Genomic DNA, 25,938 nt, shown 5'->3' on the forward strand with positions numbered 1-25,938 from the left:
AGTCCTCCACCGAGACACCACGTTAGCAGACAGGATTCGGATATTATTCCGGGAGCAAGGGATCACCATCGCCAGCATTCTAACTGCATTGGGTTTCATTATATCAACCCTGGTGGTGTCACTGGTGGGGGGTGCCCCCACACCCCCAAGTGCCGGTGGGGGAGTTACCCCAGGCGGTGGTGGTGGTGTTAAAGACTGGATTAAAAAACTCGGGGAAGGCCTAGCTAAACTGGCTGGTAAAGCCGCCGAAGCCCTTCCCGGCATCCTGGGTAGCATCGTCTCGTGGTTGTTGAGCGCTCTGTCTAAAACTGCCATGTGGCTCAGTCAAAACCTGTGGGCAGCCATCGTCGCCGTGGCGGGTCTGGTGTACGTAGCGGCTAAGAAATCTTTAACCAAATAAGTCCCAAAGTTACCCCACCAACCACTAGGGCCGTTTTATTATCAATATGCTGCTGATAGGTGGTGGAAACCCCCACACCCCCCGGGGAGTACCCCCACATGAACTTTAGGCTCCGGAGGTGGCGCCACTATACCCTTTTCACGTGGTGGGATGTGTGGGATATGTGGGGTGTTAATATCGGGGTTGATACCCAACTTTTGGTCCGCCGTGGCTATGACTATTTTGTTGTTATAACCCACCACTTTTTTTATTCTCAGTTGCATATCACTCGGAGCCATGTACAACCCCACGCCGAACACGTAGTTGACTTTCGATCTGGCGTATTCTAACACGTTTTGGTAACGGTTGATGGCCCGCGGGAGATCAACTGGAGAATTGATAGCATCCTCAACGTTGGAAACGAATTGTGTCTGAGCGTCGAAAGCAGTTCCCTTACCGATAATGTTGGAACGCGTCATCGACTGAGCACCCAACAGCGCCCACACGTACGTTCGAATCGAGTCGTTCAACCTGACTACCCCGGCACGAGTGAATCCCTTCGACGTGTCCAGCATGAACATTTTCCACCCGTCTGCGTTTGACTGGTCCTGCTCCACTTTCTGGATTGTGAAAGCAACACCACCTTTAAAGTCCATACGATCATCCCTCCATTCATTACTCGACAAAGCAAAGTCCTGCCTAAGTATACCTCGTTTCAGTAAATCATCACTGGCATCTTTCACTGGTTGTGGTCCATATTTGGTAGGTTTAGGAACAATATCATCTAATGCATGGAAAAAATTCTCAGTACTAAACATTTTTCGTTTCATAAAGTTTGCTATTAAATCTTTCTTAAATGCTTTTACTGAGAGCCCATCGCTGTAAGGAATACCCAACCCGTGGTTCAGCCCCGGCAAACGCCAATCCGTCTTAGGGTTTATTTCGAATTCATTGCAAATACGTTCGTAGACCAGTCTATCGTACGGGTTGTTTGTTGCGTCCCACGCTTTGTCCTGTGGGAGGGGGGCGCTGATCTCTTTAAGGATACGTCTGACCTGGTAGTACACGTGGAACTTGAACACAGACTGACTCAGCGGTCCACGCCGAGTGTCGGTCAATGTCACACCACATCCTGTTGTAGCGCACCACACGGCAAAGTTTAATTGATTCTGCCAGAACTGCATAGGGTTGTTGAACCAAGCGTGGACTGCCTTGATGTTAGTCACCGAAAGTTTATACTTATCGAACACATCTAAAAGCTGGGCATTGAAATACAACTCAGGAGCAACCACGATCTTCATGGGGGAGAAATCTACGTCCAGTTTAGGGTAAAACACACCAGGGGAATACATTTTAAAACTATTATATAATAAATATATATGTAATATGTACATAACACTTCCAGGAATAACGAGCGGTGAGGCCGTTCAGCTGACGCACGCGATCGATAACACGTCAGGTCAACTCGAAGTCGCACTCTGCGATATCACCTACCTACCACAATGGACTAACATTAATATCAGCAACAATAAGCTGTTCGTCAGTGGAACTCGCAGCCAGATAACTGACGGCTACTACAGCGTGTGCTCTCTAAACGACGAGGTCTTCAAACCCCTGGGAGCCGAACTCAAGATGAACGACTCAAACGGTACAGTGGTGTTAATCAACAACGGAAGAACCTCATTGAGGCTAGGCCGACCATTAGCGAGGATACTCGGTATGTCTCCTGACGAGATAAAACCAACAACAACCGTCACAGGCACGAAGTTACCCGACCTAGTACCGTACCGAGAGCTGTACATTCATCTCGGTCAGGTGAGCACAACGTATAACATTCAAGGAGGTCACCCTTCCACTATATTGAGAGCAGTGCCGGTGAAAACTGAAAAATTCAACGACGGTAGAACCGAGTCGTTTTCACCACGGCAGTATAAGAGATTAACCCAGGGCAACATACCTGAACTGACAATATCGGTGTTAGATATAAATCATAATCCTGTAAATATAGGATACCTCAGCTTAACGCTTCACGTAACATGACCAGCGCACAAGGGCCCGGAGTGAAAAAATGCGTCAATATCGGGATCTCCGACCTCGGAGACACACGCGGTTTCGACGCTCCCGGAGTAGATGGTAAAACGTACGCCTTGCAACTGAAAAACAACATTTACAAACGCGTTGAAGTCTCCTCCGGTGGAGCCCTAAGTGATATGATAGATACCACAGGAGCAACAGCCAACACTAAGTACGCCCTCGTCAACACCGGTGATGACAACTGGAGAATATACCCATCATTCGGAGGTAAACTGTTCGACTTAGACGATGTTGAGAGCACTACCGTCGTCAAAAACAAACCATATATGCTCGTCTTCACCGAAGATGACAAGTGGGTGTTGTTACCCGATAACAAATGGTTTCTCAATATTAGACTCGTCTCCCCTTACGTGTTCACGGATAACAAAGACAACCACCTAAACAAAGTCGTGAACAATGGAACCCTGCTCGTGGCTTACGTCCCAACTCAGAGACGTAGCATAGTCGTCAGCCCAGTCAACACTATAGCAGCCCACATGCTATCGAGTAAACCAGCCATACAAAACGTGAAATTGCAGTTGGTGTCTGAATTCGAAGGCGTGGTCAAGATACTAGAGAGTCTACCGGCAAACTCAACACTATTCATCAAAGTCTACCTAGGGGAACCATCGGTGAATGATGTTGAGATCGTGAAGGGGATCAAACTCGGGTGGGTGAAACGACACCAGTATCAAGTTTGCAACGTTTACGTGCGGGTGGGTGTCGACTCCAAGACCAGTCTGCAGGGGGTCAACGTGATCGTAGAAAACAAGATATCACTAATCAATATCTTCCTGCCTGACAACATACACTTCATGGGTATTAAGTTAACCCCTGAATTATTATCAGAAAACCAGTTGGAAATTATATCATAATAGTATAATAATGACTAGTCATCATCCCAACACTACACTTAACGACCTGGGAGATACGGAGGGATTCGATCAGCCTGGTGAGGAAGATGAATTATACATCCTGCACTTCAAAGACAACGTGTACAGACCGGTGCCGTTACCAGATTTTAAAAAACCTAAATGGCTGATCAACTTAACACCCACCTCACCTTATATCACAATAGACAAAAATAATTGGGTCACTAAGATTAGGAACAACGGTATCTGGGCCGGGGATTTCATTCCGGAGAGGGGATTATCACACAGACAATCTGATGGTTACGACAAAAAAGGGTTATCAACTTTCTTCGAAAATAAATTAATATTTAGTAATCCTGAAATAATAACCCCCCCTTTCACACTCATCATAGAAGTCTTCTTTACGGATTCATTCGATGGAGACCCCCCAATAGTACACCAAATTTTACCCGGGGTGTCAATACGCTGGTCTTACAGAGACCAATATTGTCGTATTGTTATACAACAGGATACCACGGGTCCTATAAACCACTTAATAAGCCCCAGTGGGTTTTTTATTAGAATAGGATATTTTATTAGCCTCTCACCTATTGCCCTGACTAGTAGTCTAGAACTTATAGGCTTCAAATACATTGATAGATTTTTAACTGAACCCCAATTAAAATATCTTTCAAAATATATATTATAGGATGGGTCTGTACCCAGTCGTAGAGGAAGTAGCTAAGACGTTAGAAACCGTAGATGGGTTCCGCTTGAGGCAGTTATGTGATGTAAAACGTCAACTAGAACAAGACCGTGACACGCGGAAAGCACTATGTAAAAAATATAATAGAGCTTTCAATATCGTGGATGGGGCTGACACTACCCTTATGGCAACCAGCATGGGACTAGGGGCGGCAGGCGTTGGGTTGTTAACCACCATCGTGGCTGCACCTATAGTGCTAGGTATTGAAATAACGGCTGGGGTGACAGGGTTGGTAGGGTTGGCGCTTAAGTTAGTATCACGCAGACTTAATCGTAAGGCATTGAAACACGACGAGATCAGGGTTCTGGCCGAAGCAAAACTCAACACAGTGAGTGAGCGAATTTCCACGGCACTCTCTGACAGTAAGATCTCAGAAGAGGAGTTTAGTTCAATCCTCTCTGAACTCAAAAAATATAACGGAATGAAACAAGATATTCGATCCAAGTCTCGTAAGTCTGCTATCAGCGAGGACGAGAAAAAAAAGTACATAGCACAGGGAATACAAAAAGCCCAGCAAGCCTTTATTATGAACACCAAAGAGATCGTAGGCGGTTCACATTAAACTGTTTCATTGATATAAACATAATATAGGGGCGATAGCCGTAAGCGAGCCACCGATCCTATATGGTCGGTCAAAACTTACAACATAGATAAAGTGGATATGAAAGCCGACGAACCTAACTTGTACTACTTGAGGGATGGGCCGGGTAGGGGATTTGTAAGAGAAGAATTATTGATCGTACCGTACGGCACAGTGTTACCGCCTGCCAAGTCACGGTAAACGTGATGGCGTAGCTTTGTAGTAGGGGTAATAATAGCAAGAGCTAAGGGTCCCACCAAAGCCTCATTTAGTAAATGAGGCTTTTTAGAGGGGTTTTTGAAAAGTGTTTTCGGACTATCATTCCCTATACTACTCTTTGACTAGCTGGTTCATGAAAGTGCGTGTTACAATATTGGCCTTCAGTAACCCATGCTTGTCATGAGAGGTGACTAACGGGATCATGTGGTCAGGCTCACTGACATGGTTGACACATTTGATTGGTTCCCAATTGTGCAGATCAATGCTCCTGCTGTTAATCACTGGGTTATCTGGTCCAGATCTGATTATTTTCAGACCACTGACATACAGCTGGAATATTGCTGAGTGCAGCATTAAGCTAAACTAACTTACTTTCTGACTAGCCCAATGGCAATGGAATAGCCTAGTGGTTAAGGTGTTTGGTAGTGACACCAAAAATCTTGCTGATTCCCACGTGGGTGCAATGTGTGAGGCCTGTTGCTGGTGGCCCCATCATGATATTTTTGAAATATTTCTAAAATTAGAATAAAACATGACTCACTCTTTTAGTATCCATGTTTAACTTGGTTTACTTCTAGGCCGCCATCCACGTGACACGTGACTTCATGGGTTGCAGCACTCTGAAGAAGTACTATGCCCAGCTACAGTTCCTGCAAGGTAGATTCCCCATGGGGGAAGGGGGAGAGGCGGCCATAGCCTTCACATGGTGAGTAGCTGTCCTACTGTAGACTGCTGTGTTAAACTTGTGGTTAGAGACAACTCACTGACCATATTACTCCTGTGTGTTCTAGGGAGGACATTCAGACAGGAAGAGAATACATCCTGGGTGACATCAAATTCGAGCAAGCCTGTATCCTGTACAATATTGGCGCTCTGCATTCTATCCTGGGAGCAGTGGATACTCGCCATAGTGCTGAGGTAATTATATGTCAGTTTCATTGGAAACAGATGTTTGTACTTGGTACAGCCATTCGGTTATCTGAGGACATTCTATTACAGGTCACTTCAGAGCATGATCACAGAAAGGTTGAAATGTTTTCAAATCAGACAACTTAGGATGGGGATTTCCAAATGACAGTTATGGGATGCGTGACTGACTGCTTCACATAGCTCGCATTCTTCTTCCACCCATACCTTGTCCCTCACTTACCCCTCTACGCCTACATACCTCACATACATCAGTCCTTCCATCCCAACACACACACACACACACATCCACCCACCCACTTACATACCTGTCTCTCTTCCCACTTTTCCCTCCATCACCCTCCCTACATGCTTGTCCCTCACATACCCCACTCTACATACCTCGTCCCTCACATGCCCCACCCTATATCATTTATATATACCTTGTCTCTCACATGCCCCACCCTACATACCTTGTCCCTCACATGCCCCACAGTACATACCTTGTCCCTCACATACCCCACCCTACATACTTTGTCCTTCACATGCCTCACCCTACATACCTCGTCCCTCACATACCCCACCCTACATACCTCGTTCCTCACATACCCCACCCTACATACCTTGTCCCTCACATACCCCACCCTACATACCTTGTAGCTCATATACCTCCACCACCCTGCCTACTTCATCCCTCACATACCCCCACACCACATACCTTGTCCCTCACATACCCTCCTATAACGTCCCTCACATACCCCATCCTGCACATACTCCCCGCCCTTGACAAACCTTGTCTATCTCATCCCCAACAACACCTATACCATATGCATAACTCACTTTCCACAAGAACATTTCTCTGTTGAACAAAGTTTTCATTGAAAGTGCCAAGGTAATTAAAATTTTAAAGTGTGGAATCACTTGTTTACATGTTATAGAACACACAATGTGAGGTGGTATTTTTGTGTGTTTGTTAAGATATGAAACATGTCTTGACTTTCTTATAATATATGTTATATCTGGGATTTTATTTTCTCGGTAAAGTACAGATTCTAGTTCATTTTAAGTTTGAGCCCCCATGTGGGATTTTAACCCGTTCTCAGAGTCTGGCAGGATTGATTTTGTTAAATTTTTCAAAATAAAATGTTTTTTTCAGGGCATGAAAGTGTCATGCACACATTTCCAGTGTGCTGCGTGGGCTTTCGAACATCTGCGTGACTATTTCGGGAGTTCGGCAATGAGTACAGACATGTCTCATGAGCTTCTAACATTTCATGTCAGTCTCATGCTGGTAAGTTGTCCAGGTTATCCTATCTCCATTAACTTACGTGCAGGCTGGGAGTCCCTTGCTACAACTTTGCCTTCTCCTGGGATGGGGTGCTCTTGTTTAAGATATGACCATGTGCCAATCATGCTGGCTCACATTTCATAGGAAGTTCAATTTCACCATCAAACAATGACGTCTTATTATTTTTTAAGTGTCACAGTTCTTAACAGAACTGAAAGCTCATTGGTTCTATTTAAAGACTTTTATGTTTGAGGTTTGTCAGGTGTTCAGAATATGTTGGTTGTGCTACAGAGTTATTTACACATTAGCTTAAAATCATTTTCCGTGCTCAAGGCTCAAGGTCAGGAGTGTATTCTGGAGAAGTCAATGATTGACAGTCGGAAGAACACCATCACTGCCAAGGTGTCTGCTCAGGTGGTAGACTTCTATAAGACAGCCATCAAAAACCTCGAAACATGCAACCAAGAAGGCATCGTCAGCTCCAGGTGCTATAAGGTGAGCATTTGAATTGCAGTTTGGTTAAGAGGGGAACAGTTGCCTGATGAGAGGGTGTATAGCCAGTAGATTGGCGGAATGAATTGGGCGGAGTGATATGTGAAGCATGCAATGACTCTCCAAGCAAGCCAAACAGGGTGACATATTATATATATTTTGATGTTTAATTTCACAACCGTATAAGACATCTCAGCCCTTGCCTTTTTTATCTTTCTTGTATCATTGAACCATTATCAGAGTCTCTAATATACTGAACCACAAAATAAGCGTGACATTTCAAAACCAAATGCAAAATTTTGTTTTCGAAAGAGGTGTTTATATTTATGATTGTACCATTTTGTTACCATGTTTTTCAATCAAAATTGACAGTTATTACCAACACATCAACCAAACGCACCCAAAAGGCAGATGTTTTGAAAGGTTTCGTGTGATAATTGTGAGCATGAAAATGCATGTGTGTATATCGTGGCAATCCAACCTATGAAAGCGAGTCCCACACAATCACCATGCCACGATTTGCGAGAGATCAGAGTAACCTGGACTTTGGACCATTGCAAGTTGGTCAGAGGGTAGCCAATCTTTTTAGTATTCATGTTAGGATAATCTACCTATTGCATCAGTGGTATGAGGCTACTTACAGCATCCAAGACAATGAGTGTGTTGTTGAAAGAGACCCATGGGATGTTCCAGGCATCATTCAGTCGGTCTGAAACAGAGATTTGGCACTGTGGTGTTCCAAAATCTCTGTTGATGTTGAAGAAATGACTTGACAGCTGCTTCCCACATTCACCAAGTTGTAACCCCCCATGGTGTACCACATTTTGGACGTCACAGAAATCACATTTTCCAGCAAGGCGACACTCATGGCCATGCTGCCAGAGTAACATTGCACTTCCTAAGACAACCCGTTGTCCAAACCCTACAATAAGTTGTACTCAGGCCAGATTTAGATCCAATAGAACACCTTTAGGGCAAGATTCAAAGACTGAATGTTTCCAGTTAAGGCCGATAGCTGCTACTGGACTCACCAGGCATTTTGCTGAGTATGGAACCAAGCACCTATGGTCTTTGTCAAAAGGCTAATTCATTCCCTGTGCAGATAATGCAACAGTCTCATCAATGTCAATTCAAGTTACACCTTGTACTGACTGTGGGTATCTTTATGGAACCATTTTGTGTGATTTTGTCAATATGAACTTCAAATTCAATTTTCCAAAAATGTGTTAACCATAATTGTCAAGATTATCTCAATCCCCGTGTTGATTGTGTTACAGTGAAGTAAAGTGTGTGTGCTTTAAGAAACCTCTATGGGTATGCTTTTTCTTTTGTGGTTAAGTATAGATTCTCAGGACTAGAAGCAGTCTTTAAGAGTTGAAGGTTTATCATGACCATCTTTGTTGATGTTTACTGTGAGTGTTTGTGTATCCAGGACTGGAGGAAGTCTTTAAGAGTGGAAGGTTTATCATGACTGTCTTTGTTGATGTTTACTATGAGTGTTTGTGTATCCAGGACTGGAGGAAGTCTTTAAGAGTTGAAGGTTTACCATGACCATCTTTGTTGATGTTTACTATGAGTGTTTGTGTATCCAGGACTGGGGGAAGTCTTTAAGAGTTGAAGGTTTACCATGACCGTCTTTGTTGATGTTTACTATGAGTGTTCGTGTATCCAGGACTGGAGGAAGTCTTTAAGAGTTGAAGGTTTATCATGACCGTCTTTGTTGATGTTTACTATGAGTGTTCGTGTATCCAGGACTGGAGGAAGTCTTTAAGAGTTGAAGGTTTATCATGACCGTCTTTGTTGATGTTTACTATGAGTGTTCGTGTATCCAGGACTGGAGGAAGTCTTTAAGAGTTGAAGGTTTATCATGACCGTCTTTGTTGATGTTTACTATGAGTGTTCGTGTATCCAGGACTGGAGGAAGTCTTTAAGAGTTGAAGGTTTACCATGACCGTCTTTGTTGATGTTGATGTTGACTGTTTCTGTATCCAGGACTGGAGGAAGCGCATGGAACTGAAGGTGTGTTTCTACCAGTGCATCACATTCTACTACATGGGGAGGCAGGCAGAGGACCAACAGAAAATGGGGGAGAGACTGGCATACTTCCAGGCCAGTCATGACAAACTCAACGAGAGCATCAAACTAGCCAAGGTCAGGGTCGTTCAACATTGTTCAGGTCTTCTGACAGTAGACAATAGTTCTTTGGTTTCTGTGACATAAGAAGATCGATGACATCTTTGATGGCTTACAGTTATCTGGTCTAGAGCTAGAGTTACTGATTCTGTATGGCTATAGTTTGTCTATTGATAAATTTTTATGTTTTATGTTTTATGATCTGTGCCTTGTATTTACAGAACGAGGTTCCTGAAATACAGGATGCCCTGAAGTTCGCTCAAGATGTGGTTGGGGGAAAGTAAGTGACTGGTAACCATGAGAACATGCTGGAGGGCTTAGTTGGCCAAGTATCCAAGGGCAACACAGAATACTGTGCTGAGATATATTACAATGAACATCTAGTCAGTGCATGTGACTTTCCTTTAGATGATATTGTCTATGAGGCATAGTTTCAAACTGGATCTGAACTTGTGTCATAAACAGGGAAATGCAGATATTTTCATCAGATTCCCATTTAATCAACACAGTGGAATTCCAAGTCTTACTGATGGATATTCACTACGTTTTTTAATCTGTATTAACACATTGCACAGGAGTTGATCAGGAGACTACTCAGGCAACAGGTAATGTTTATGGAAAACATAATGAACATTTACATAAGATTTTGTTCTAAATTTCAGATTCAACTCAGCCAAAAAAGACAATGATTTTGTATACCATGAAAAAGTCCCTGCATTAGACAGTCTGCCAGAAATAAAAGGTAAGTTCATTAGGATTTGTTCAGATGGACTGTGTACTTGATGATATGAGAGGGCACAATGAATGTAGTTCGTTTCACCTAATAAATGAAAAATTACTCTCTAAGTATGAAGTTTTGCTTTTCAAGGAAATACATTGTGTTTCTTGAAAACGTTTGAGAGTTTCTAAACAGTGTGTCTTCAGACTCTATGTTTCCATATTTCTAGGGGCTTCACTGGTGAAGGGGATTCCATTCAACCCAACAGACCCAGAGATTTCTGGTCCAGATATTTTTCAAAAACTTGTTCCAATGGAAGCTCATGAAGCGTCATCAGTGTACAGGTAATACGTATGGAGGAGATAGTGTGTCCATTGTGTATGTATACGACCCAGGTAAAAGGCCCACTGTTTGCTGTCCAGATTCTTGGTCGCTGTGATTACTATTGGTTTGCTCAATCTGGCTTTCTGAGTTCGACAAGATTCTCTGCTACCCCTATTATGCTAGGAGTAAATACTGACTTTGATGTTGTTAGGGATATATTTGCTCATTTATGAACTGAGAGGGGTGGGGTAGCCTTGTGGTTAAAGTGTTCGACATCATGCTGAAGACCTAGGTTCAATTCCCTACCTGGGTACATAAAGTTCATTTCAGGTGTCCAGTGCTGTGGTGACGATGGAACATTGCTAAGAGCAGTGTAAAAACCATACTCACTCACTCGCTCACTCATCATGCTTGTACCTTTGAGAAAGATGAAATGTACTTGTGTAATTTATGTTTGATTTAAGGTTCATGCCTTGGTGTGGATAGTTTCTATAGCTTAAAGGGTTAACCTGATGTAACAGTCATGATTTATTTCAGTGAGGAGAAGGCCAAGCTTCTCAGGAAGATCAGTGGAGAAGTGGAGGAGAAGTCCATGGAACTTGAGTAAGGAACCTTTGGACCCTAGTTGATCCAGTACTCTTGTTAGGGAAGAAACATGCAGGGAATATTCGTTTAGATTATAGTAGGAATTATTTTGAATTATGTGAATGTTTTCCTCAAGGATGTTATGGTGGTTGTAGTGGTAAGGACAGTACTGGCATGCTTGTCTCTTACAGACAATACATGTCGTCGCTGCAACTTGACCCTCACAAGTTGATGCCCAGGATGGAGCCCTTGCCACAGGAACTGCTGGAGAAATGTGCAGCCATGAGCGTCAAAACTGGCGCCATCCAAAGCCTGATAGAGTCAATGGCAGGTTAGTGAAATAAGAGTGAGTGAGTGAGTGAGTGAGTGAGTGAGTGAAAGTTGGTTATGCCACGTACTGTGTTAAAGTCCATATTTTGTCAAAACATTTTTGAAGTATGTGTATTTGCTCTTTGACCAATAGGATCAAACCTCTTTTGTTTTTTAGACAGTGTTGAGAATGGACTTACTCTTTCCAAGTTTTCTGCTATGGGGAACAGTTCTTTTATAAGTGCCTTGTGTAGAACTGTTATGTTAAACGTCCCTTGTGTAGAACAGTTGTGTTATTTGCCCTTTGTGTCGAACAGTTTCACTAATGAATGGTCTCTTTTGTAGAACAGTTGTGTTATTGGTCTTTTGTGTCAAACAGTTGTGGTAATGGTCCCTTGTGTAGAACAGTTGTGTTAATATGTCCCTATGGATACAAGGTATTGCTACTGTTGTGTTTGTGTTTTCATTGTTCACACCAGTTTTATAAATGTTCTTGTGTTGTACATTTGTGTTAATGTGTTCATTGTGTTGTACAGTTGTGTCACTGTGCTCATTGTGTTGTACAATTGTTACTGTGCTCATTGTGTTGTGCAATTGTGTTACTGTGCTCATTGTGTTGTATGTTGGTGTTAATGTGCTCATTGTGTTGTACAATTGTTACTGTGCTCATTGTGTTGTACAATTGTGTTACTGTGCTCACTGTGTTGTACAATTGTGTTGATGTGCTCATTGTGTTGTACAATTGTGTTACTGTGCTCATTGTGTTGTACAATTGTGTTACTGTGCTCATTGTGTTGCAGCTGTTGCTGGAACTGCTACTGAGGTGGAGCTCAACTTGAAAGAAATCTTTGGTTTGTTGGATGAGGATAGGAAACAGGATGAAGAGTTCCAGGTGAGTGATAGAGAACCCGTAACTAGAGAGTCTCTAGATGTGCATACAAAGAAGTGATTTAATTCAAGCGGTCTATATATTGATAGACAGTTGCATTCTGCAACAGCATTTTTGTTTGTATGAAGTATGTGTGAAACTATGATGTAAGTTGTAATGATAAGAAATTGGTACAGCTTTTAGGTTGCCTTTGAAGAATGATCCTGCAAAGTATATTTGTATAACCTGATATCAGCTGGTTCTGTTCTTTCAGTTATCGAGAGATAAGTGAGCACATGATGTCACTCTTTTTTCAAAGAACAGTATTTCTTTGTTTGCTCCATGTACAGGTGACATCAAGTGCTGATCACAAAGTATATTCCTAAGTAGTTAGGAGGCATGTAACATTTTGCCTGAAGTTGTCGGCTTCTATGCAAGAATCTTCTTTCAGAAAACATTCGGCAGCCGGGCACCCAATATTGTGTTGTCTGAGATCCGCAAAGACACTGAGATACAACGAGAGAAACACAAGCAGGGTAGCCAGTCAAATGAGAACCTCCACAAGGCTATGAATGTCCATATTGCCAACCTCCGCCTGCTGGCTGGAGCACCTGATGACCTCCAGGCCACACTGCCCAAACAGGAGTTGACCAACTGTAAGTTAGCAGTGTCCTTGGTGACAATGATAGGTTTTGCTAACACAGTATATTTTTTACATTTTATTTGAATTTGGGCCATTTTTCGAACATATGTAAGTTTTCTAAGTGTAAATTTCATTTTACAGAATATTCAGGTATTCAGTTTTTCAGTATTTGTGAAACTGACCCTTGGTGGACAGTGGAGAAGCCTGGTGGTTAAAGAATGCACATGTTACACCGAAGACCTGGGTTTGATGGCCCACATGGGTACAATGTGTGAAGCTCATTCCTAGTGTCCCTGCCATGATATTGCTGATTCTTGGTTTTGCAATGCCTTGTCCAGTTGGATAAAATTTATAATTATACGCTACCAAGATGAGAATTTAGATCAAGTGATACAGGAACAGCATTCCAGAGTCAGAATCAGTATGTAATACCTTACTTACATCATCCACAACTTGTTTCAGCACCAGAAGATGAAGCTCTTGTACAGGAACTTCAGCGACTTCTGTCCAAAGTTGATGAGATGAGGAAGCAACGTCAGTCCTTGATGGAGGAGCTCCGCACACAGGTCCAGAATGATGACATCACAAACGTACTGGTTACTCAAGACAGTGGCAGCAAGGATGTAAGTTTGGGAATAGTTTTATCCTTGCTGCAGTCTTTCCAGTGTAGGAGTCAGTTACTATATGCTTAATTTTTACTTCAAGGACACAGTGTCAAATGTAAGCCTGCACTGTTAGTTCTGATTATTGCAAGGGTTCTAGGACAGATATGTGTTGTGATTACTGGTTTTATAATCAGTGTAACTGCTTGGTGAAGCTAAGTTGTATTTCACAGATAACAATGCTGATTAATGCTTGGTCATGTATTATTGATTCTTTTTCAGAAGAAGTCCTCCTAGGGGTACATATAGCATTAAAATGTCCATTATTTCTTTATCCTGACTCATGGTTATTATTCTTGTCTCCTTCTATCTAAACCTACTGGAACACTTGAATCGCCTTGAAGATCCCTTCATTGAAGAGGACGTAACATCAGCACTCACCCATGAGTAGCCTCCCTTTAGCCCATGCATTGGCGTGCAAATCGGTCACATGACTGGCCATATTTGTCACCCTCTCCTTCCTCGCCCTAGAGGACACCTGAGTCTGTAAGATGTCAGGGCACCTGGGTCCCGATAGAGCACCATATCCTTTTCACTTTATGACCTTATATCATCTAAATTTCAGCTGTATCTGTCTGTATATTTACATTACCTAGTAGAGTTATTGTAATTGTATGTATTATATGTTTTCTAACTTTTGTTGAAAACATACTTGGGTGGTAAATACCGGTTGTCTGCGGTGGATCCCTGTGGGCTGTCCTCTGCTACAGAAGCGGGCTCTGTCTCCACCCAGAAGAGATTGTCATATACCGAGATTTCGTCATCCCTATGGAAAAGAAGTTGCAGTACTACAATTACATCGACACAACTGGACCAAGATTGCAGTAGAATCTAATGACGCATATACATATAAGATGATTGACGTGTAAACTACACCTTTGTCATCTCGGAACGTTTCCATTCTATCATGTCAAGTTTCAGCCCACATCGTAGAACTTCGGCTCAGACGATTTCATGAACCATGTTACAGTGTAGATGTTTTCTATGTTGGATCAATGTGTGTCTGACAGGAGAGGCGCACATCTGAAACTAACGATGTTGGATAAAGTCGAGAAAGCACTGAAGTTGGATCCTCATCACATAGGCTGTTACAAATGCCATGTTCGTACATGACAGACAGATGACACGAAGTAATCCTGCATGAAAAAGATTTATCAACTTTGCAAGTTTGCTACTAGATACACATTCTTTTTGTCATGTGCGTTGTTCCTGTACAGTTGATCAAGGACAGTTGGGCAGTTGTCACCCATTGGTCTTTTCATTGCGCTGAAAATATCAACTATGAAGACTGATGCAGTCCCAGTCATGTAACTGTTTATTCAGTTGATTGGAGCACTTCAGCAGTAACGATTAACAAGTATTTTGCAAACACAATGACAACTTATTACTGGAATATTTATGAGATATGACTGAAGTCATTATATCTCAAACAATACTCTCTCCATTGACACTTTGCTGTTGGCAGTGTTTACTTGGACTACTGACATCAGCTCAAGACATGACTTGCATGGGGAGGTTACAGTTACGCCTGTTACAGATATTTTATTCAATGATCACCTAATCATTAGTGACCTGTTTGTTCTACCAGTTCAACTTGAGACATATCTGCTTTGGTGGACACAAGAGACAATGTCTGTGGGTGAACCTACCTAACAGACCCGGACTGCAACTTTCATCTATATGTAGATACATCTCTCCAAGGATGAGGCGCTCACCTCAACTAAGAAATATCTTCAGGGAAGTGGCCGAGACAAGATCAAGCTCCACACACCAATCTCTTAGAGATAAAAGCAGTGATCAACACATTACAACACTGGTCAAGCCATCTCAAGAACGCCATTCCAGGAGCAAAGAATGTCACAGCAGACATACTATCACGATCACTACAGCAGTCTCCAACAAAATGGATGATACATCCAAAGGCGTTTCAGCTCATAATACAGACATTAGGATCCCTGATAATACATTTTTTTGTAACAAATGGTTACAGATAGTTGTGTCTTCAATGCTGGATCCTCAAGGCTGGGCTACAGATGCTTTCAGCATACGATGGGAGGGATTCAACGTGTATGTGTTTCTGCCTCAAGTGTTACTGTAAATCAAGCATACAAGTGGACTACAACTGAGTGTGGTCACGGCCTACTGGCCAGTGAGGGTGAGGTTTCCTGACCTGCTACAAGACCTTGGAAATCCTGCCTTAAAACTAAAACTAAAAGAATGGCTGAATCTGTTAATTCATCCACACACCAAGTACACTCTTGGAAATACGTCATCATTCCATCTATATGCATGGACTGTATGAAAGCTTCTTGAAGAAACAAGGATATTCCGTTTTAGCGGCAAAGCTTGTTGCATTTGCCTTACAAACCTTAAAAAGAGATTCAAGTTATGTGCAGAGCAAAAGGGCTTTACTATAACTTATAAGTAAAGCATCTCATCCTCAAGTGGCAGACTCCTTGTGTCATTTAACATTGACACAAGACATTTAAAGGGCACTACGTTATCGACTTACTGGCATAAAGTTGCCTAAAGTACAAGAACTACTAGCGTTAGTACGTTCATTCAAGTTGAAAGATCAAGAAAAGAGTTTCAAGGCTCCTGCATGGGATCTCAACATAGTACTGCAACATGTCACAAGCAATGCTTCTGAACCACTAAATTGAACATCCATTGACCTGCTATTGCAGAAAGTGCTATTTTTGCTTGCCCTAGCATCAGCTGTCCGGTTGTAAAAAATATATGTGCTGGTCTATGCGTGAACATGGTCAAGAAACGGCACATTGCGACAGTGTACAATTTGGACTCATATGGGATTTTGTTGCCAAGAATCAGTTGCCTGGACAGCCTGACAGACAATTTCATATCCCAGCACTGTCTACAGTACTCAATCCAAGTGACACCCAAGATTGTCCTTGTGTTCCGTCAGAGCACTGAAAAGCTGCCTGCAACGGACAAAGACAAGAAGAAAGAAATTCAAGCGCCTGTTTATTCCGTTATCAACTGTGATGCCTACAGAAGTTTCAAGGAATACTATATCAGTCTAAATGAGAACGGTTATATTACGAACATACAAAGCAACAGCCCTTGTGTCACCACAAGCCTCCAATCTACATGAAGTATGAGCCCTAGTGTCCATGCTTGCTCTACATGGAAACTGCTCGATGGCAACAGTTTAGGAGGGCTGATACGGTGTTTGCCAACCACTATCGCAGAGATATTGCTACTGGAGATGTCGATAGCATTCACCAGTTTGGTCTACTAGTTGTAGCACAACAACTAATGGTTCCTGAAAGGTGCTCTGTAAAATCTCACCCTTTAATCATGTGACTTGCTGATGCCGAAAAACTCTGTGCAGTAAAATGGTTGAGAGTCCATGCACATCTGAGAACAGACTAGCATGAGTGATTATATCCTTGAACTTGTATACTATACGTGTACCTGAAGAAGGGATAACATCTCCACTTTACAGATGTGAGAAAATTACAATTTTGTTTCGTAAAATGTTTATTGAAATATTGTTGCAACTGTTGTAGGCATTTTAAAATGGACATTTTAATGCTATATGTACCTCAGGGAAGACATTCTTTAGAGAATTCATAACCTCTATAACTTTGTATAAGTTTAGTGCAGTACTTGGAGATAATAGGTTTATGAAGAAATGTTGAAGGTTTGAACAAAGTTTCTGAATTTGCCTGTCAAAGCACCAAAATCTGAGTCCCAGATTCTTACCAAGCACAAATCAAATGATGGTTTCTTGCTTCAGAGCATCTTTGAGGAACAGCTGAAGAAGCATGACAAGCTGGTATCTCTGATACAGCAGAACCTTGCGGCCCAGGACAACATCCTCCGAGCCCTCACAGATACCAACGCCAGATATGCAACTATCAGGAAGGCCACCAGCGAATCTATTGCCAGGTAGGTTTGTCAGGGCAACAAATATGCCATCATTTAGAATCCAAAGAACATTGGTATGAATCCAAGACCAACGACGATTATGATTCGATTCTTTAGCACCATTCACTGAAGTTATAACCATCTTTAACATGCAGCACCTCCATAAATCCTCCCCTCATTTTTCCTTCTTTATATATGTGCGTTGATGTGTCTATTTTTGTTAAAAGAGTGTTAAATCCAGCTTTCTCCAACCCTCCTTTGACTGGCATTTGCTCACCCCAGTAGCTCTGTGACCTTGACCATATGTTCTCCACAGACGTGATGCTCGCATCAGTGAACTTATCAAGTCATATGAGGTGTACGAGGATCTGATGGGAAAGTCTCAGAAAGGCCTGGAATACTACAAGAAACTGGAGGAAACGGTCGGGCGCATCTTGACTCGGTGTCGATCTGTGTGCAAGGTTCAGCAAGAGGAGAGAGATCAGATCACAAAGAGATTTGCTGTCAAAGGTCAGTACTGAAATAACCAAGAAGGCCCGGGTTAGAATATAGACTTACAGTAACTCATCCTTGTTGTAAGAGGCAACTAAAGGGATCGGGTGGTCAGGCTCTCTGACTTGATTCCCTATTGTGCAGTTCGATGCTCATACTGTTGATCACTGGATTCTCTTATCCAGACTCAATTATTTACAGACCACCACCATATAATGGGAATATTGCTGAGTGTGGCATAAAACTAAACTCATTGTCTTGTTGAGAACTGGGACAGTCATGCACAAAATGGGGATGGAAATGTTCTAGGTAGCTGATGCTGATGGAAGATACATTGTGTATAATCATATACTTACGGTGTGAATCACATCTCACACTTTCAATGTTTGGTGTCAAAGATGTTGGTGAATATTGTCTCTGTCGAGTACAACTGTGTGCTGTAAGCCGTTGTGAGACAAATCTATTTGTACTTAAGATATGACCACTTGTTATTTGGTTCAAAAGGGCATGTAGTGTAGCCTTGTGCAGATAGATATCAACAAAAATATGTTGATACAAGAGCAGATAAATTAATATATTTTTAGTCGTATTAATATGTTAAATCCAGCTCTAGATATCTATGAAGGTAATCCTCACCTGCCACAATTATTAATGGCAACATGGTACTGGGACTTAGTTTGTCTTATACTAGAAATAAATTGACATGAAGGATATAACATGGTTCAAGTGTATGTAACTTTTTAGTGTTTGTTCTAAATCCCTGTGTTGTGTTCCAGAGACTCCATCAAGGCCAGCAGCACCAAAACCAGCATCAGCTCAAATCCCTGGCCCAGCTCCTGGCCCAGCTCCCAGCCCAGTACTACCGGGTGAAACATCTTTGCCTTCCTTTGAAGGTCCCAAACTCAGAGATTATCTCCCATTCATGAAACCTGCAACATTTGGGCCCAAATCTACAGACCGAGTTCCCCCAGACTCTCCAGGAGATCATGTCTCAGGTGGATCTCTACCTCCTAGTCTCTCGGGATCTCCAGTACACCAGAGAGGGGGATCTCCCCGGAGTAGTCCCGCAAGACAGGTTCCTGCAGGTGGAGGTCCTGCGGGAATAGATTACTCAAGTCTTCCTCCAGAAGTGGCTGCCCAGCTGGCAAAACTTCCTGCAGGCTTCTTCAACAAGCTCAAAGAGGGAGGGGGTCCTGATTCTACTGATGGTCTTCAGCCTCAGCAGCATCCCACTGTCCCCAGTGTTCCCAGTGTTCTAGACACTGGAATAGACCCCAACCTACCTCCAGAGATTCAAGCCCAGTTGGCCAAGCTTCCTAAAGGGTTCTTCAGTCAGATGAAGGGCAGTCATGGTTCTGGAGGTGTTAGTGATAACCAGCCTTCTTCCCTCCCTCATCTACCAGTGTCTGGGTATGGAGCTGCTGCAAACATGGGTCAGAATTATGGTTCTTTGCCCAATATGACTCAGCTTCCACAACGTCCAGCAAGAAGGTTTGATAGCACTAGCACTGTCTCATCTGTTGAAACACCTGTTATCTCCCCTACGAAGGGCCCACAGGGTGATCCTAATATTCACCAACACAGCCATCATGGAGGACAGAGTGGAGAATTCTCTGTAGGACAAGGACAGCCTCATCATGAAATGATGACACAGTATCAAAACAGAAACTTACAAAGTCAGTATACTGCAGATCAGATGTTGCCATCTGTTGGTCATGAACCAAGTGCTATGTCACCTCACAATATTGGACAGTTGGGCCAATCGACAAACACAGCACAACCAGTTTCCCAGTCTCATCTAGGAATGCAGCATCAGGCACAACATCATGGCCTCCCACAGCAACAATCTCAACAGCCTGTGGTTCCCCAACAGCAGCCACATCAGCCAGCTCCTGCATCTTCTCCTCAGCCCAGTCAGTATTCAGCCACAGGTCCTCAGAGTGTGCCTCAGCAAACACCACAATATCAATATCAGCAGCAGCCTGGGAACCAGTATCAACCAGGTTATCAGCAGTTCCAGCAACCAGCTGCTAGCCAGTACTACCAGACACCTGGACAAGGAACAATCAACCCTAGTCAAGCAAGGACCATTCCTCCCAACCAGGCTGCTCCATCACAAACTGGTTATAGTAGTCAGCAGTTCACCTCATCATCCCAGTCTCACTATGGATCCCAAGTTGCTGGAGGTCAGACTTCCCAGACACCTAGTGGTCAGGCCTTTCCTCAGAATCAAACATATCCTGTTAATCAAACCCAGCCTGGTTTCCCGCATGGGAGAGTTGGGATGCAGACCTCCATGATGCAAGGCCCAACTAGTGTTGGACCTTCTCAAACAGTATTAACACAGCAGTATCAAATGCCTAATGTGCAGCAGCAACCAACTGCACAGGGAGGTCAAAGAAATGTGCAATCTTGGCAGGGCCAACCAGGCCAACTACCTGTATCACAGACTCAGCCACAGCCTACTGTTAATCATGGTGGACAGATGCCAAATACTGCACAAGCCAAATGGTCACAGAGTCAAAGTCAGATGCCACAGCAACAACAACAGCAACAGCAGCACATGGCAGCCCAACAACAAGTATATCAACATTATCCAGGACAGGCCCCAGCCCCATACAGCCAGGCAGGGTACAGCATACAACAGCCAACTATTGCCAGTTCACAGGCATTCGTGCCACCTCAACAGCCTGGAATTGCAGCTTCCTCTGTGTATTACTCTCAGCAGCAGCAGCAGCAACAGCAACAGCAACAGCAACAGCACCAGCAACAGCACCAGCAACAACACCAGCAGCAACAGCACCAGCAGTCACAGTCTCAGCCTACGAGCACTTACAATCCTTCATTCCATACTCAGCAAACCCAACAGCCAAGAATGCCATCACAGACACAGGTGTATCCTCAATCTGCAAATCAAGCCCCTCAGCAATACCAGACTCAACCTAGAGGTCCTCATCCTGTTCGTCCCCAAGCAAATTACCCAAATGTCCAACCGGTTCAGTCTGCCTCAGGGCAAATCCAGCTTCAGAGTCAAGGATATGGAATGCAGCCAGTTAATCAACAACCACAGCAACAGATGATGAATCAACAGATGCAGTTCCAGCAGCCTCAGACTTCTGTTGGTCAGTATCAGTATAACAAACAAGGACAGACTTTACCCAGCACATATTCTACCCAGCAGGGTGTATCTGGGCAACAAAGTCCACAGATGAGCCAAGGGACATACCCTCAGCAACAACCAGTGAGACCACCTTCTTCTGGCTACACTCAACAAGCTACCCAACCTCCCATGCCATACCAAGTAGGTCAGAGAGCACCTGCTCCTCAAGGCTTCAGCCAACAGATGATTCCACAAACAGGACAAACCAACCAACTCTCCAGGTCACAACCACAACAGCAGATGCAATACCAGCCTGTTCTGCAACCAACCCAAGCAGCAGCTCTGTCAAATCAAGTGTCTGGTAGCTCTCAGCCAACGCCCCAATCTCCAGTAACTCCTCATCCAGTTCCCCAGCAACCTCCTTCCAACACATCTGTCCATCCTGCTCAACCTCCTCAAGGTGCTCTTGCACAAACTCCTTCCCTCCATCCTGGTCAGCAACAGAACCAAGGTCTGGTCAATCCTCCAAACCTGTCCAGACAGAGCTCCTCCCTGGATGAGATTCTCTCATCCAGTCCAGACAGTGCCAAAGACTCATCTATTCCTGCACCTGTGATTGCTCCCAAAGTGTTAACTGCCCAGGAGATTCAGCAACAGAAGGAAGAAGCCAGGAAAAATAAAGACATTTTCGAGCCTCCGAAAGAGCCTTATTCTTCTGGTTGTGAACTCAATAAGTTTGTTTCGGATGTAGAAGCCTTTGGAAAACTTGTTGATGAACTTATGATGGCAAATGTGATGGGTCAGACTAAACTGGATTCCATGTGGAAGGTAAGGATAAGGATCAAACGTTTTCTTTCCTTCCTCAATAATTGATGAACTAACCTGTATTCTTGAATGTACATGGTGGTTGCATGTGAAAATAATTTCATTGGGTTTTTGGTTTTCTTGTATTATTCGGTGTGAACATAATTACCACTTATTTGCAGTTAAGTCCTTTAAAGATCACATATACTCTAGGGGGTGCAAGTGCATGAATGACTTATTGACATTGTTATAAATGTAATCCCAACATTAAAAATGCTCATTTCGATCTTTAATTACTTTAAATCGACCTTTTTGACAACAGTGCACGATTCTCAGCTGCAAACAAAATTTCAACCAATCACAGCAGCACGTCTCTGTGACGTAATAGTAGGTATATATGAGGGTCTGTGCAGAATTCATCTACATTTCAGGGGGTAAACTATTTCGTTCACAGGTTTGTACAAACCTGAAACCTCGACAGCTGTTGTGAAGAATGAAAGCTATATGTTTTCACAATCTACTATCATTTAGTTTTGTCTCCTGCTTTGCCTAGTTTCTGTGTTATAAACCTTGTTTTCATAGACGATTCTGTCAAAATCACTTGGTGTCGCTAGGTTGTAATCCGTGTTTGGTGGTATAAACCTACACGTTATTTGTCATCATTCACTTGATGCTCAGTTAATGAATTTATAACAGGTATAATTAGTGGTAACGCCACTTAGATTACCCGACAAAGGTCCCCATTTGGCATTTCTTGTGTCTGGATTGATCAAAGGATTAACCAATAACACACTGATTGATTAATTGCTTTTATGCGGATTTATATGGGGATTTGTGAAAAGGTAGTGTTTATATATGTACGGTTACTAATCTATACTGAATACACTCTGTCGTGTCTGTGTCTATGTAAAAACAACACCCTTCTTTCAAAGGATTAACAGCCAATACATTGATTGATTGCTCATTATTGGGTAACTAAATTACTTTGGAAAAAGAATGACGCACATTATGCAATTAGTTGCCAGGTGTGCTATCTTGAGTGACCAATGAGACTATACAGCGATGTAAAAAACCTGAAACGATACATCACGTTTTCATATATTAGTTAAAGACCCATCACTTGGGAAATCTGCAGATGAATTATAGATCACTCGTTTTCATGGGTATTGATGGATACATTCCTCGACATTGCACCTATAACTTTAATTTGTTTTAATTTTAATATTTGCATTTTGTTTTTATTAAGTTGTCATAGCTTTCAACAGAATCATTGTTTTTTTCGTGAAGTGTAATGATACAGATGGCATACACTAGGGCGTGTGTGCGAATTATGATTCATATAGGCAAACTATAAAATGTCTAGATATTACATTCCTGTTATACATTCGCAGATCGCTTCTTTTTATTAAGTTTCAAAATGCATACAAGTATGATTGTAAAGTAATTAGGATTATGAGACCAAATATAAAGACGTATATTGACAAGTGCCCACATACTGGTGAGTGAACATTACAAACAAAGTAAATTTAGCAAGTGAAGAAATTTAACACACAGTTTTGTCACTTTGAAACCCAATCTCGCTTATGTCCTGTTACAGGTTGTGTCATGCAAACTCCTTTTGGCCGTGATTCAGATACATATTTAACTACTAGTAGAAAGTAGTTTGGATTTTCTAACTTGATGAAAACAAACCTTAATCTCATTAATTCAAATGGACTTTAGTCCGTGACTTCACCATTTTAAAAAATGGCGGCACCCTGTCCGAGGATGAATGCTATTTAAGTTTGTTTTCACCGACTTACAAAATCAAAATTACTTTCTTCTGGTAGTAAAATACGTATTTTATTGATGGACAGTAGGATTTTACATGACATTGCTTATAACAATTTCACTCTTGGAAGTGAGGTGGAGGTCAATAGAATATTACTTACGATAATATTGTCACTTCGACCACAACCTTGCTTCCGAGGAAGAAAGCGTTATATTTATGCAAAATCCTTTTGATCAGATATGTGTAGTAAGCAGTCTTGATTTTGAAAACTTGATGAAACTTGAACTCCATTTTCTATCCTGGAAGCGTGGTAGGGGGCGAACCATCCGATTTAGTATATACCACAGGCTTCCACAACACTCACAACACAACAACACAAACAACCAATTTAAGCACAAACTACGGGGTTTGATGGACGTCTGTGCATAGTGACACCATCACCTGACCCCAAGGAGCAGTTGACGACAACACAACAATTCGGCATGTCTTTGGTGATGTTGAGAAATCAGCGAAATGATGAGCTTCCTACACATTTTCTATACAACTAACTGAAAATCGTTCCTTCTAAGACGTCACTGCAGGGCTCTGGTGACAGAGTTACGTAACCTGTCTGTGGTTTCGTTTGCAGGCGAGAGAGAAGCAGACAGCTTTTTAGCAACTTTTAAGTGCCTGATATTAATTAACCACAAGTTTTTTTAAAAAAAAGAATGGTGTTCTGTTTATGACCAACCAGAAGTCTTTCATATGCAGTGATAAAAAGAGTACCAAAAAATTGAGTTTATTCATTCTTTAAAGGATGTAGAGATCCCATAAATTTAGCTCACATGGGATGCAGACTCGTTTTGTCTGTATTCTGTGTGAAGATAATTGTAGGTTTAACTGTGATTTTATATAATGTTTTGTGTTATATGTTGAAGGAGTTGTCGGACCACCAGGAACAAGAAGGCAAAAAACATTCCATTGCAATAGCTCGATGTTACCCCATGAAAAATAGAGACCCTGATATTATGCCATGTAAGTAGAGGCCTGTTTCTAGACTGTTAAATCTTATTTATCATCTTGTATGATTATGCAAGTAAAATTAGGCATGTTTATTACTCTGAAAGGCAATATTAAGGTTATGATCATGATGAGGGATCTACATCCATCAAATTTCCTGTTGCAAGTGTTGCTGATGAGGAGTTGGTGATGATGATGTTGGTGATGATGATGTTGGTGATGATGATGTTGGTGATGATGATGTTGGTGATGATGATGTTGGTGATGATGATGATGTTGGTGGTGATGATGATGTTGGTGATGATGATGATGTTGTTGGTGATGATGATGTTGGTGATGATGATGTTGGTGATGATGATGATGTTGGTGATGATGATGATGTTGTTGGTGATGATGATGTTGGTGATGATGATGTTGGTGATGATGATGATGATGTTGGTGATGATGATGTTGGTGATGATGATGTTGTTGGTGATGATGATGTTGGTGATGATGATGTTGTACTGGACAGTGGTTAAGTCTTGTACTTTAAGCTAGGGTACATTTTGCACAGAGTTTTGAAATGAGTAGTGCCTGCATGGCCTCAGGACTAATAGAATAGATGGCATGCTTAAACTTGTTGTACTGTTACAATTATTTGGTTGTAAAGACAAAGCACAAATCAGTTGACAATGACACAAAATGTCGCAAAACGATCATAGCGCAAAGGTGATCGCAGCCTCCCATACTTAAACAGAGAGTCGAAGCACTATGACCTCTTTGTGAAATGTGCCCCTGGTTCATATTCATGGATTGGAATTTATGTAAGTATTGAATTTTGTATGTATAAGTGGTATAAGGTTTGTTTTGGATCTTTGCTGTAACTATGTTTCTGAATGTGTTTCAGATGATGATACTAGGGTGATGCTCTCAACGCTGAAGGATGACTACATAAATGCCAGCTGGCTCAATGTATGTCCACAACAAGACAGTGTACATGCTTGTATTGCTGTAATCTTGATAGTACTGTTTTCAGTCCATTTACAGCACATTGGACTGAGATAAACGTCTCCCTGTGTGCTGTCTCTGTAGCACTGAACTTA

General features: G+C 42.3%; 1 protein-coding gene across 1 annotated transcript in view; it reads left to right on the top strand.

The window, feature by feature from the left end:
* LOC137298904 (tyrosine-protein phosphatase non-receptor type 23-like) overlaps positions 1 to 25,938 on the top strand; it is a 47,267-nt gene that overhangs the window by 14,638 nt on the left and 6,691 nt on the right. Inside the window, exons 3-20 of the mRNA XM_067831270.1 lie at positions 5,447 to 5,574; positions 5,660 to 5,786; positions 6,931 to 7,065; positions 7,396 to 7,557; positions 9,547 to 9,705; positions 9,909 to 9,967; positions 10,350 to 10,429; positions 10,635 to 10,749; positions 11,267 to 11,332; positions 11,506 to 11,645; positions 12,424 to 12,515; positions 12,943 to 13,147; positions 13,597 to 13,757; positions 17,560 to 17,711; positions 18,007 to 18,200; positions 18,959 to 22,110; positions 24,775 to 24,871; positions 25,743 to 25,807. Of these exons, the coding sequence (XP_067687371.1) occupies positions 5,447 to 5,574; positions 5,660 to 5,786; positions 6,931 to 7,065; positions 7,396 to 7,557; positions 9,547 to 9,705; positions 9,909 to 9,967; positions 10,350 to 10,429; positions 10,635 to 10,749; positions 11,267 to 11,332; positions 11,506 to 11,645; positions 12,424 to 12,515; positions 12,943 to 13,147; positions 13,597 to 13,757; positions 17,560 to 17,711; positions 18,007 to 18,200; positions 18,959 to 22,110; positions 24,775 to 24,871; positions 25,743 to 25,807 (5,289 nt within the window). The remainder of the gene's footprint in view (positions 1 to 5,446; positions 5,575 to 5,659; positions 5,787 to 6,930; positions 7,066 to 7,395; positions 7,558 to 9,546; positions 9,706 to 9,908; positions 9,968 to 10,349; positions 10,430 to 10,634; positions 10,750 to 11,266; positions 11,333 to 11,505; positions 11,646 to 12,423; positions 12,516 to 12,942; positions 13,148 to 13,596; positions 13,758 to 17,559; positions 17,712 to 18,006; positions 18,201 to 18,958; positions 22,111 to 24,774; positions 24,872 to 25,742; positions 25,808 to 25,938) is intronic.

Source organism: Haliotis asinina, chromosome 10 (assembly GCF_037392515.1).
Source record: "Haliotis asinina isolate JCU_RB_2024 chromosome 10, JCU_Hal_asi_v2, whole genome shotgun sequence".
NCBI lineage: Eukaryota > Metazoa > Mollusca > Gastropoda > Lepetellida > Haliotidae > Haliotis > Haliotis asinina.